Here is a 14,712-nt window from a genome sequence, read left to right on the forward strand (position 1 = left end):
AAAACTTCCATCTGTTCTCTATTACCAAAAATTCCTTTAATAGAACTCAGAACTTATCTTTTAAAAAGTTAGCATTGAACTAACACAAGTAAAATGTGAATGCTGAAGAGTATTGATAATCAAGTTTTGGCATTTTTATTTTATAAAAAGATGGAGAAAGGGCATTTAAAAATATTCAAAATAATTTTATATTCTAAAGTAAATTGTAACCTGCTAAATTTGTTTCAGCTTGCAACAGAACCCCACACTTTTCACTGAAAGCATTTTTTCCAAATTTTGGGGGTGGCTTTTTATTGAAACTTAGGAACTAGGTAAAATCAGTTGCCTTCAAGTAAATTCTGACTCACGGAGACCCCACATGTGCCAGACGAGAACTGTGCTCAATAGAGTTTTCAGCGGCTGAAATTTTTCAGAAGTAGATTGCCAGCCCTTTCTTCTAAGGTGTCTCTGGGTGGATTCAAACTGCCAAACTTTCGATTAGCAGCCAAATGTGTTAAGCATTTGTGATACTCAAGGACTCCCAGAAACTAGGTAGAGGCACAATTTTTAAAATCAAGTGCATGGACTAGAATTACATATGAAATGTAGAAACTTATACTTGTTATTATGAAGATTTTATTTGAGTAGGTTCAAGATGTAGACTTGCCTTTGTAATTATAAAAAGCTTCAAAGGTATTCCTTTATGAATCACCACAGGAACACAAAAGGACCCAGAATTGCAACTTGGATTTTTTCGGTTTCTCCTTATCCTTCTCCTTCTTTTCTTTTCTATTAAGGAAAGACATTATGACTTCAAAATAAAATGTCTTCTTAATGTTCATCCTGATTCTGGTAGGTGTCTCAGAGATTTGGATCTAATCCTTCATTATGCATTGGTTCTTTTATATATGACTTTGTAGAACCATGGAACTACGAGGTGAGGCTAGAGATGGGGATTAACATCTCTCACCAATGACTCGGCGAAGTTTCACCCTGTGGTTGTATATCGTCTGGATTTCTAGGTTGGGCAAGACCTGCCAAAAGATTTGGCAGAGTTATCAGTGTTGAAACAATTATTTCACTTAGTCTGGTCTAAATGGATAACAAATGAGGAAGCAAAAGAAAAAAGAAAAATCTATAACAAGACTCTTTTTTCCGCTCTGTTGCTGCCTCCTCCTTCTCTACATAAGTGTAATGGGAGAATTGAACTAATCAAGTTGTGAATTTACTGTCAACAGATTCCTCACACCTTCTAGAACATCAGTATCAGCTTTTAAAAATGTATAACACACTAGAGGTGGAGTAAACTACAAATTTATAAAACTAACACAAGCTCTAGTTTTCTTACAACATTCAACATGGCAGAGGTTGCCTATGATGTTTCAATCTGTGGTTCTAAATTTATATGCATTTTGGGCATAAAAATCCAAAATATGCATATTACCTACATGAAATACGTAGCATTCCCCTCAAGGCCAGTAAAATGTTAGACGTTATTAAAACCAAACCAGACCAAACAAAACCAGTTGCCATTGAGTCCATTCTCACTAATAGTGACCCTGTAGGACACAGTAAAACTCTCCCATAGGGTTTCCAAAGACAGGCTGGTAGATTCCAACTGCTGGTCTTTTGGTTAGCAGCCACAGCTCTTAACCACTGCACCACCAGAGCTCCAGATGTTATTAAGCAAGATTTAAAACTAGGTGATTTCAAGCAGCACCTGCCATAGGAAATACCTCCCTTTACATTTCCATTCCATAAGAAGAACTTACGGGACAGATGATTTTGAAAGAAGGAAAATTAACAAACAGAATCGATTAGAACACGTTGGTGTGGAAAGACAAACAACAGCTAAGAGGGGAGTGGATAGAAATATTAACAATAATGCAGGCATTATTTTTAAACTCGTGAACTACTGATACAAAGACACATTATTTAAAATTTAAGTTAAATATATTAATGGAATTGTACCTTATTGAGTGAATAATAGGTTAACAATATGATTACTGTAAGAGGATGTGCAATAAAATACATGTATAGATTACAAATGGATTTAGCAAATGCATGCATAAAAGGGCCATGGAAAGCTCTGAAGAGAAACTTAGCTAATGTTTGAAGTATTCATCCTAGAGGATAATCATGCCCTCTCTCAGGAGGTATAAAACATGGTAGGTAGAAGACAGGCTTTAGGTTCAGACTAATACCAGTGCTTGAAAGCTGGCTTTGTCCTTTTTCAGGTGCATGCCCTTGACCATATTGTTTAACTGCTCTGAGCCTCATTTTTTTCATATGTAAAGTGAGTATTACAACCCTACCTCATAAGAATAATCAAGAAAGAATCCAGGGGCTCATTTTGCTAAAAGCAAGACCCTCGCTCTTTCAGCACCCTAATGCTCCCCCCTATGCCTTACCATCCATCTGTTCTGAGGTCAAGAGGACAAATCTCATTAGGCCTTTATCCCAGTTCACATCACTCTCCACAGGGAGCCTGGAACTCTAATTCCCACGTGGCAGTGTGGGCAGAAATGTACTCCTCATCCCTCTTCCCAGTTTTAATTTTCCCTGAAGCATTTATCACCATCTGATAATGTGGCTTAATATTTTCAGTAATTCCTAGGTTTTGCTATTAGATTCTTCTTTCTAAAATATGCCCACTTTTAGAAATTTTGTCTATTTTGCTTAGCGTTGTATCAATCCCCAGGGTCTATGAAAATGCCCAACATTTAAAAAACATGTTCATTTTCTTTTACTCCCTTTTGTAGAACAATACTTGGCGCCTCTGTGGGTAGAATACTGAGTGAGATGGTGCATCAAAACTGATCTAAACACTACCACCACCACTACCACCTAAAAAAGAAAACTAACCATCTGGGTTTAAAAAGATTATACAGACCTAGAAACATACTCCTAAGTTATTACAGAAATAAATCAAGTTAGACACAAAACTTTGAGTTTGATCTTTCTTTGATTGTTTCCTTCTCTCTTTTGTTCACCCATTGAGTTGGGGTGTGTTCTGTGCACAGATTAAGTTTTTTAATACAGGCTCTTTAGAAAAGTAGAAAGAGCATTCTAGTTTGGATCAGAAATGCTAAGTTGGTCCCTGGCTCTTCTGCATAACAGTCCCATCAGCTTATGACCTTGTCATGCTCAGTTTACACAACTATAAAATTAGCTAATACAAAGGTCTGTCCTATTAATTTCAAAACTTCATATTAGATAATGAAGGAGGTATGGTTTGTGAACCCTAAAGTGCTAAATAAGTACATTTTATCTTTATTAGATTCTAATGCTCTACATTATCTTCATTGGTGTTTAAATCAAACAAATATCAACTACATGTATAAAATAAATGAAAATAAGAAATACCTACTTTTTTTGTTTTTTCCCATAAACTGTCTAAGACTTGTGCTTCTAGTACCCTGGGGTTCAATAACAGCCATCTCACTTCACCATAGCGAAAATATGAACAAAAGCGAAAGCACTGAACTCAAGCGAAATATTTTATAGGATTTGGTGTTGAAGTGAGTTGGGTCAAATGAATAAATAAGGTGGCTTTTATAGAGATAAAGAATTATTGGGGAGATACTTGTTATGTTGTTGAATTTATGGGTAACATTATATGGCTAAATTTAGAATTGATAATTTATGTCCTAAAACTTTGGAAGGAGGAAGGAGAAAAACTATATTCTATATAGAAGTAAATTTTGATTTCTTAACTGCTTAGTAATTATATAGAACATTTCATTTCTGTTTTTAAATGAATCTCTTTTAATCTTATTATCTTTCTTACTCATTTTTAATGAAATTTACCTTTTAACATGACATTCTATAATTCATCTATCAAATATTATTTGTGCTTCTTTTCTTCCCACTATTCCCTCTCCAAATGTTTCCATTTACATAAATTTTTTTTTTTTTTTTTACATAAGCAATAATAAAATCACTATATAAAAAAAAAAACCAGTGGAATTTGGCCCAGGTATTTTTTTTAGTATATTCAGATTTATGTATACCCATAACTGTAGCCACCAAAAGTGAAAAGAAATTAAAAATAAATACACTAATGTTTTAACTGAAGATGCTAAAGGGAAAAAAGCAAAGACTACAAACTAAAGGAAGTGGAAGAAAGAAAAAAAAGAAACAATGGTAACAGTTACACAAAAAATATCACTGAACTATACATATGAAGAATGTTGAAATGGCAAACGTTTTGTTACATACACAACCTATGGCCTTCTAGTCAATTCTGACTAATAGCAACCCTACAGGACAGAGTAGAACTGCCTCATAGGACTTCCAAGGCTGTAAATCTTTCTGGAAGCAGACTGCCACATCTTTCTCCCATGGAGCAGCTGGTAGTTTGGAACTGCCGACCTTTCAGTTAGCAGCCAAGCGCTTTAATCATAGTAAATAATAATAATAAAAGAAAAAATAAAATGTAATAAAACTAACACAATAGAAAAAATATGAAAATCGTTTCTACAATTTTGTAGTATTCAAAACCCACTGAAGAAACACAAATTATCTACTGACTTAAAGAACAGAAAGATTTGAATTAAAAAAAAAAAACAAAAAATCAGAATGATAAAAGACACCATGAACACAGGGGAAAAAAAACAGTCTTGGAGAAGTCAGTTATAGCATACATATACAAAAATTTGGACACTTTTGTATAAATCAGTTTTTAAAAGACAAGCAACACAGTGAGAAAACATGAAAAAAATAGAAACAGAAAAATACATATAAATGATAAGAAAGACAAGACTCAACCTCACTAGTAATAACAAATATCCAAGCTAAGCAATAGTGGATGCATTTTGACATATTAAGACAGCAAAACTAAAAATCATTTGGGCAAAGCAATGTAGAAACAGGCAGTCTCATCAAAGAAGCAATTTCTTGTGATTTATCTGAATTTAATAATATGCATAGCTTTTTTCCCCAGCAATTTTACTACTTGGTAATTTTTTTACATGTGCGCAGACATATATATATAAAATATAGGCAACAATCCAAATTTTCTGAAATTTTAGCAAGGTAAATTGCCACCCAGCTAGAAGCCACATCTCCCAGTCTTCCATATAGCTAGATGTGATCCTGTAACCAATTCTCACCAATGAGCTTTAAGCAGTAGTAATGCTGGCAATTCAGGAGTAGATACCTAAAGACAGCGTGCTTGTTTTTCACTTCCTCTGTATCCCCACTTCAGGGGACCCTATCAAAATCTGGTGGAGAGGGACCAGCTCCTCTCATGTAGATAACAAAACCAATTATGGTTTGAGGGCAGACTAGCAAAATAAAAGGAACCTAGGTCCCTGAAAACTCTCCTGAAGAGAGGCATCTAACGGGCCCTCCTGAGACTTTTGTGTGAGAGAAAAATATACCTTCCATCCGGTTTAAGCTACTGTTACTTGGTTTCCATTAAAGAGAGATGAAACAGTGCCAAACTAATGCACTCGTAAATTCATAAGCCCTGAACATACGACATTGAAATGTGAAAACATACTATTAAAAATGCTTTTATAGGAAGTCATATATAAATCCCTATTTAAAACCAGCAATCTGGCATCCCTAAAATTCTGATAGAGATGCATATCCCAAACAACTTAGATGTTACCTCAGTGGCATTTCATGTTTACTAACCTCCAAAGTAAGAGCCATCTGTCAGCTTCATTTCTTTACTGGATTTTGTGATGACACCAGCAACACCATGTTGAATGAAGTACATTTTTTTACCCACGGCTCCTTCTCGTATGATGTAATCTCCTGGTTGAAACACTTCAAATCTTAACTTGCTCAGCATCGCAGTCACAAAATTAGGATCCGCGTTAGCGAATAGAGGCATAGTAGCCACCAGTTTCCGACAATTGAAGTTGACTATCTCCTAAAGATAGCGAGAATAAACAAATATTAAGAGGGGTATTAATTATATCAAAATGAAAACCTGCTGAAATATATATGTATGCACATACATATATCTCATAATTTTAATTCAGAAAAAATATAAATTTTAATAATCCATATATTTCATCAAGGATCATGTTTTATTTTTGTGTCGATATTTTGTTTCTAGCATTTAGTGTACATTAAACATTAAATAAATGTTTGTTAAATATAATAAAATCTCAGCAAATTTTATAACTTATTCTTTTATTATGTCATGAAATTAGAACATCTAAAATGTGGACTAATTTTAGACTCTCTTTTACCTTTTTTTCATGAAGAATGAACCCACATTATTTCCTACCAGCTTTTGCTCCATTGTGTGGAACATTCTAACTTTCACCCACTGACAGGGATTCTGAAACAAGGGCCCAGATGCCAGACACAAACATTTTGGTGTTTTTTTGTTAAAATCATTAATATTAGAGAAGGGACAGTGGAGAATTTAGGGAAAGGTTACACAAGTGAGACGCAAATACATAGTTTCAAATGAAAAATCTGGGCAAGACGAGAATATTATCCTTCACAAAACTGCTTGGATTTCCACTGGCAATTTAGACTGGAGAGAGGCGGTATTTTCCTTTCCCAGGCTTTTTCCCCCGCCCTGGAGTTGGAATTGATTCCACGGCAATGGGTTTTTGGGGGGTCAGGCTGATTGTAAGTTAGTTCTGGAAGATCTGTGTGTTTCATTTCATGCTGCAGATTCTGGTCCAGATTAGACATATTGGTATCTCTCTAGAGCAAAACGAAGCCTACTGTGTTTTGTTATCTCAAGTCAGATTTATAGCAACAAGTACAGGATGGGAATCTAAATCCTACCACAATGCAATTCCTCAGAAATTACTTCTCCTCTGAGTTCTAAAAACAAAGGATTGGGCCTGAACTGTGATCTGGCTTGAGACACCCAGAAACTGAAGTCACCTCCACTAAGAGGTGGGCAGAGGGCAGAAAGAAATGAAGAATTAACACAGTCTGAGGACTGAGTTCTTTGCCTAGGGGAAATGCGGTATGCAAACTCCTGGATTGCAAGACTGGGAAAGAAGGTGTCCTCTAATTTTGCTTCACAAAAACGCCTGATATTAGTCCAGAGTTGGGCCAAATGATCTAGCTGATATAGAACGCACAAAATTTGGGGTCCAGAATAGAAAAGGAGGTGTTTCATCCTCAACAATATCTGGGGGGTTCAGTGGAGCAGAGAAATGTAAATAATAGTGGAGCTTCATGAAGGTGGAAATGTAGTATAAAATAACTAGAAAATGAATACAGCAGCAAAAGCAAGAGAAGGATATTACATATGTATGCTATACTGTATCACCTAAGCCCAGATTTTGTGGCTGACTCTGTTGTTGGCTGAATCTAGGGCAGTGATTATCTCAGATTTTGAAATATGTTTTATGTCATTGAGGGCACCAAAAATGAAATAAAAGTGTTGCCCTAAATAAATTTCTCAAAGGAATATTATTATAAATATTATATAGCATCAATGAGTTTTTATTTCAGTCCATTTTAAGTTGCCAATTAGCAAAGAGGTGGACTTCATTTATTACTGTTTAAAATACACTGATTTATTTTCTCGTGACATTTGAAAATAATTTCTTTTTTAGAAAATTAAACATCTAACTGACAAAGGAATTGATATTTTTTTGTTAAAATAAAATCATAATAAATACATGATATGAGGAAAATAGCCATGAAACAATAACGTGATTTTGAAGTATGTACAATATCTACTTCTCTAAGGTAAACTTGTTGCTGCTTCACGGATGATAATTATGACACAGACTGTCATAATCCATAGATGTCTGACACATAAAACAATTTGATATAAAAGTATTAATAGAATAAATGTCCAGAATGTGATTTCTGTAATATTCCTTGCATAAGGTCTCCCATAGGGCAGTGCATGAGGCCTGCTCAGACAGAGAAGTCACCGCTCAGGAAGCTTCCTTGCCTCCTGGAGGGCATTTTCTTTCTCAGAGATCACCAACAGCTTTCTCAAATATCTAGCTGAGAAGAAAATTTTGGAAAGCCATGTAAATAAGCTCAGATGCCTTGAGGAATGCTGCAAACTATTCAGTCTGAAATTTAGAAGTAGGATAAATCTTTGCTATAAGATCTTAAGCTAGAATCCAATATATAAATTTATTTGTAATAGCTGAGAAAGTGTTTTACAGACGGCATGAGATAGAAATGTTAATGTCAGATTTTTTTAGGTCCTGCCATTCACCCAAACTAAATGGTAATTTGATTTAGCATTCTAAATCAAATGTAGTTTCATTTTTAAAGCCATATCTGACCAAATATTCACACACATGCATAATTTTTCTTATTCAATATCATCTTTAGGATGGTTTTTACTTGGAAAAAATAACTCTGCATCTAAGAATACTGCTAAGACTTTAAATCAATTTTTATTTATCAAGAAGGTACCATAATAGAATAAACTTACAATAATAAAAAGGACCCAATAAAATAAAAAATATAAACCTGTTGACATCGAGTAGATTCCAACTCATGAAGACCCAATGTGTTACAGAGCAGAACGGCTCCATAGGGTTTTCTTGGCTATAATTTTTTTTTAATTAATTTTTATTTGTGCTTTAAGTCATGTCAGTCACTCATACAAAATTTTATATCCACCTAGCTAACACTCCTAATTGCTCTCCACCTAATGAGACAGCACACTCCTTCCCTTCACTCTCTCTCTTCCTGTCCATTTGGCCACCTTCTGGCCCCCTCTGCCCTCTCATCTCCCCTCCAGACAGGAGATGCCAACATAGTCTCATGTGTCTACTTGATCCAAGAAGCTCATTATTCACCATTATCATTTTCCATCCCATAGTCCAGTCCAATTACTGTCTGAAGAGTTGGCTTTGGAACTGGTTCCTGTCTTCAGCTAACAGCAGGTCTGGGGACCATGACCTCTGGGGTCCTTCTAGTCTCAGTCTGACCGTTAAGTCTGGTCTTTTTATGAGAATTTGGGGTCTGCATCCCACTGCTCTCCTGCTCCCTCAGGGGTTCTCTGTTGTGCTCCCTGTCAGGGCAATCATCAGTTGTGGCCAGGCACCATTTAGTTCTGGTCTCAGGCTGATGTAGTCTCTGGTTTATGTGGTCCTTTCTGTCTTTTGGGCTTATAATTACCTTGTGTCTTTGGTATTCATTCTTCCTTGCTCCTGGTGGATTGAGATCAATTTATGCATCTTAGATGGCTGCTTGCTAGTGTTTAAGACCCCAGATGCCACTCTCCAAAGTGGGATGCAGAATGTTTTCTCAATAGATGTTTTAATGCCAATTGACTTAGATGTCCCTTGAAACCATGGTCCTCCAACCCCTGCCCCTGCTACGCTGGTCTTCGAAGCATTCAGTTTATCCAGGAAATATTTTTGCTTTTGGTTTAGTACAGTTGTGTTGACCTCTCCTGTATTGTGTGTTGTCTTTCCCTTCACTGAAAATAAAACTTACCTACTATCTAATTAGCGAAAACCCCTCTACATTCCTCCTTCCCTCCCTCCCCCCTTTCCTAACCATCAAAAAATATTTTCTTCTCTGTTTAAACTATTTTTCCAGTTCTTATAATAGTAAAAAAAAAAAAAAAAATTTTTTTTTTTTTAGTCTTATACAATATTTGTTCTTTTGCAACTGACTAATTTCACTTGCATAATGTCTTCCAGATTCCTCCATGTTATGAAATGTTTCATGGATTCATCATTGTTCTTTATTGATGCATAATATTCCACTTTGTAAATATACCATAATTTATTTATCTACTCATCTTTTAAAGGGTACCTTGGTTGCTTCCATCTTTTTGCTATTGTAAACAGTGCTGCAATGAACGTGGGTGTGCATATGTCTGTTCGTGTAAAGGCTCTTATTTCTCTAGGATATATTCTGAGAAGTGGGATTGCTAGATCTTACGGTAGTTCTATTTCTAGCTTTTTAATGATGCACCAAATTGATTTCCAAAGTGGTTATACCATTTGACATTCCCACCAGCAGTGTATAAGTGTTCCAGTCTCTCCACAACCTCTCTAACATTGATTATTTTGTGTTTTTTGGATATAAGCCAGCCTTGTTGGAGTGAGATGGAATCTCATTGTAGTTTTGATTGGCGTTTCTCTAATAGCTAATGATCATGAGCAATTCCTCATGTATCTGTTAGGTACCGGAATGTCTTCGTTCGTGAAGTGCCTGTTCATATCTTTGGCCCATTTTTTAAACAGGTTATTTGTCTTTTTGTACTTAAGTTTTTGCAGTATCATGTAGATTTTAGAAATCAGGTGCTGATCAGAAATGTCATAGCTAAAAACTTTTTCCCAGTCTGTAGGTAGTCATTTTATTCTTTTGGTAAAGTCTTTGGATGACCATAGGTGTTTGATTTTTAGGAGCTCCCAGTTATCTGGTTTCTCTTCTGCATTGTTAGTAATGTTTTGTATACTGTTTATGCCATATATTAGGGCTCCTATTTTTTAACATTGTCCCTATTTTTTCTTCCATGTTCTTTATCATTTTTTATTTTATATTTAGGTCTTTGATCCATTTTGAGTTTGTTTTTGTGCATGGTGTGAGGTATGGGTCTTATTTCATTTTTTTTGCAGATGGATATCCAGATATGCCCACACCATTTGTCAAAAAGACTATCTTTTCCCTAGTTAACTGACTTTGGGCCTTTGTCAAATATCAGCTGCTCATATGTGGATGGATTTATGTCTGGATTCTCAATTCTGTTCCATTGGTCTATGTGTCTGTTGTTGTACCAGTACCAGGCTGTTTTGACTACTGTAGAGGTATAACAGGTTCTAAAATCAGGTTGAGTGAGGCCTCCCACTTTGTTCTTCTTTTTCAGTAATGCTTTACTTATCCGGGGCCTCTTTCCCTTCCATATGAAGTTGGTGATTTGTTTCTCCATCTCATTATGAAATGTTGTTGCAATTTGGATCAGAATTGCATTGTATCTATAGATCACTTTTGATAGAATAGACATTTTTACAATGTTAAGTCTTCCTATCCATGAGCAAGGTATGTTTTTCCACTTATGAAGGTCTCTTTCGTTTTCTTGCAGTAGTGTCTTGTAGTTTTCTTTGTATACATCTTTTACATCTATGGTAAAATTTATTCCTAAGTATTTTATCTTCTTGGGGGCTACTGTAAATGGTGTTGATTTGGTGATTTCCTCCTTGATGTTCTTTTTGTTGGTGTAGAGGAATCCAACAAATTTTTGTATGTTTATCTTGTATCCTGATACTCTGCTGAACTCTTCTAATAGTTTCCGTAGCTTTCTTGAGGATTCTTTAGGGTTTTCTGTGTATAAGATCATGTCATCTGCAAATGGAGATACTTTTACTACTTATTTCTCAATCTTGATGCCCTTTATTTCTTTATCTAGCCTAATTGCTCTGGCTAGGACTTCCAGCACAATGTTGAATAAGAGTGTTGATTAAGGGCATCCTTGTCTGGTTCCAGTTCTCAAAGGGAATGCTTTCAGAATCCCTCCATTTAGGATGATGTTGGCTGTTGGCTTTGTATAAGTGCCCTTTATTATGCTGAGGAATTTTCCTTCTATTCCTATTTTGCTGAGAGTTTTTATCATGAATGGGTGTTGAACTTTGTCAAATGCCTTTCCTGCATCAATTGATGAAATCATGTGGTTCTTGTCTTTTGTTCTACTTACATGATGGATTACATTTTAGATTGTTTTTTGAATGTTGAACCATCCCTGCATACCTGGTATGAATCCCACTTGGTCATGGTGAATTATTTTTTTGATATGTTGTTGAATTCTATTGGCTAGAATTTTGTTGAGGAGTTTTACATCTAAGTTCATGAGGGATATAGGTCTACAATTTTCTTTTTTTGTGATGTCTTTACCTGGTTTTGGTATCAGGGATATGGTGGCTTCATAGAATGAATTTGAGAGAATTCCATCCTCTTCTATGCTCTGAAATACCTTGAGTAGTAGTGGTGTTAACTCTTCTCTGAAAGTTTGGTAGAAGTCTGCAGTGAAGCTGTCCGGGCCAACGCTTTTTTTGGTTGGGAGTTTTTTGATTACATTTTCAATCTCTTCTTTTGTTATGGGTCTATTTAGTTGTTCTACCTCTGTTTGTGTTAGTTTAATTAGGTAGTGTGTTTCTAGGAATTCATCCATTTCTTCTAGGTTTGCAAATTTGTTAGAGTACAATTTTTCATAGTAATCTGAGATGATTCTTTTAATTTAGTTGGGTCTGTTGTGATATCACCCATCTCATTTTTCATTCGGGTTATTTGCTTCCTATCCTCTTTTTCTTTTGTCAATTTGGCCAATGGTTTATCAATTTTGTGAATTTTTTCAAAGAACCAGCTTTTGGTCTTGTTAGTTCTTTCAGTTGTTTTTCTCTTCTCTGACTCATTTAATTCTGCTCTAATTTTTATTATTTGCTTTCTCCTGGTGCCTGAGGGTTTCTTTTGTTGCTCTCTTTCTATTCAAGTTGCAGGGATAATTCTTTGATTTTGGCCCTTTCTTCTTTTTTTATGTGTGCATTTATTGACATAAATTGACCTTTTAGCACCGCTTTTGCTGTGTCCCAAAGGTTCTGATAGGAAGTGTTTTCATTCTCATCAGATTGTATAAATTTCTTTATGCCATCCTTAATGTCTTCTATAACCCAGTCTTTTTTGAGCAGGGTATTGTTCAGTTTCCAAGTATTTGATTTCTTTTCTCTGCTTTTTCTGTTATTGATTTCTAATTTTATGGCCTTATGGTCAGAGAAGGTCGTTTTTTAATATTTCAATGTTTTGGATTCCACAAAGGCTTGATTTATGACCTAATATGTGGTCTATTCTACAGAATATTCCATGTACACGAGAAAAGAAAGTATACTTTGTAGCTGTTGGGTGGAGTGTTCTGTATAAGTCTCCAAGGTCAAGTTGGCTGACTGTGGTATTTAGATCTTCCATGTCTTTATTAAGTTTCTTTCTGGATGTTCTGTCCTACACTGTAAGTGGTTTGTTGAAGTCTCCTACTAATTGTGGAGCTGTCTATCTCACTTTTCAATATTGTTAGAATTTGTTTTATGCATCTTGTAGCCCTGCCATTGGATGCATTAATATTTAATACGGTTATATCCTCTTGGTATATTGTCCCTTTAATCATTATATAGTGTCCTTCCTTATCCTTTGTGGTAGATTTAACTTCAAAGTCTATTTTGTCAGAAATTAATATGCCACTCCTGCTCTTTTTGGCTTGTTGTTTGCTTGATATATTTTTTCCATTCTTTGAGTTTCAGTTCGTTTGTGTCTCTAAGTCTGAGTTGTGTCTCTTGTAGGCAGCATATAGCTGGGTCATGTTTGTTTTTATCCATTCTGCAACTATCTCTTTATTCATGCATTTAGTCCATTTTACACTCAGCATGATTATAGATAGGTATGAGTTTAATGTTGTCATTTTGTTGCCCTTTGTGTGTGTGTGTTGCTGACAGTTTCATTTTTGCACTAAATTTTTTGTGCTGACAAGTTTTTCTTTGTCAGTTGTATGTTTCTCTTTTTCATTGTAGTTGAATTTGTCTTTGCTGAGTATGTTTATCTTGGTTTTTATTTTGAAGTGTGGGATTGTTAGTCTTCCTTGTGGTTATCTTAATATTTACCCCTATTTTTCTCGGTATAAACCTAACTTGTATGCCCGTATATCACCTTGATTTCCTCTCCATATGGAAGATCTATGTCTACTTTATTTAGTCCCTCTTTATTATTGTCATCTTTTATATAATGATATCCCTGATGTTCTGTTTTAAGCATTTTTTTTCTTTTAATCTTATTTTATTTTTGTGGTTTCCTCATTGAGTTGATATCTGGATGCTCTGTTCTGTGTTCTAGTGTTGTGCTGATATCTGATATTATTGATTTTCTAACCAGAGAATTTCGTTTAGTATTTCTTGTAGTTTTGGTTTGGTTTTTGCAAACTCCCTAAGCTTGTGTTTATCTGTAAATGTCTTAATTCCACCATCATATTTGAGAGACAGTTTTGCTGGATATATGATTCTTGACTGGCAATTTTTCTCCTTCAATGCTCTATATATATCATCCTATTGCCTTCTGACCTGCATGGTTTCTGCTGAGTAGTTGGAACTTATTCTTATTGATTCTCCTTTGTAGGTGACTTTTTGTTTATCCCTGGGTGCTTTTAAAATTTTCTATTTATCTTTGGTTTTGGCCAGTTTGATGATAATATATCTTGGTGACTTTCTTTTGGGATCTACCTTGTATGGGGTTCGATAAGCATCTTGGATAGCTATCCTTTCATCTTTCATGATGTCGGGGAAGTTTTCTGCCAACAAATCTTCAACAGTTTTCTCTATATTTTCTATTATCCCTCCCTGTTCTGGTATTCCAATCACTCACAAGTTATTCTTCTTGATAGAGTCCCACATGATTCTTAGGGTTTCTTCTTTTTTTTAAAATTCTTTTATCTGATTTTTCTTCAAATATATTGGTGCCAAGTGCCTTATCCTCCATCTCCCCAATTCTGCATTCCAGTTCCTTAATTCTGCTCCTCTGACTTCCTACTGAGTTGTCTAATTCTGTAATTTTATTGTTAATCTTTCAAATTTCAGAATGGTGTTTCTCTATGGATTCTTTCAGCTTATTACATTTTTCATTATGTTCTTAAATAATCTTTTTAAATTCTTCAACTGCTTTATCTGTGTGTTCCTTGACCTTTTCTGCATATTGCCTGATCTCATTCCTGATGTCCTGAAGCATTCTGTATATTAATCTTTTGTATTGTACATATGGCAATTCCAGGAATATATCTTCATGTGG

General features: G+C 35.2%; 1 protein-coding gene across 1 annotated transcript in view; it reads right to left on the reverse strand.

Moving 5' to 3' along the window:
* The window catches only part of HCN1 (hyperpolarization activated cyclic nucleotide gated potassium channel 1), a 489,521-nt gene that overhangs the window by 67,935 nt on the left and 406,874 nt on the right, over nucleotides 1–14,712 (reverse strand). The window contains exon 6 of the mRNA XM_064271833.1: nucleotides 5,623–5,863. Coding sequence (XP_064127903.1) covers nucleotides 5,623–5,863 — 241 coding nt within the window. The remainder of the gene's footprint in view (nucleotides 1–5,622; nucleotides 5,864–14,712) is intronic.

This window comes from Loxodonta africana, chromosome 2 (assembly GCF_030014295.1).
Source record: "Loxodonta africana isolate mLoxAfr1 chromosome 2, mLoxAfr1.hap2, whole genome shotgun sequence".
Classification (NCBI taxonomy): domain Eukaryota; kingdom Metazoa; phylum Chordata; class Mammalia; order Proboscidea; family Elephantidae; genus Loxodonta; species Loxodonta africana.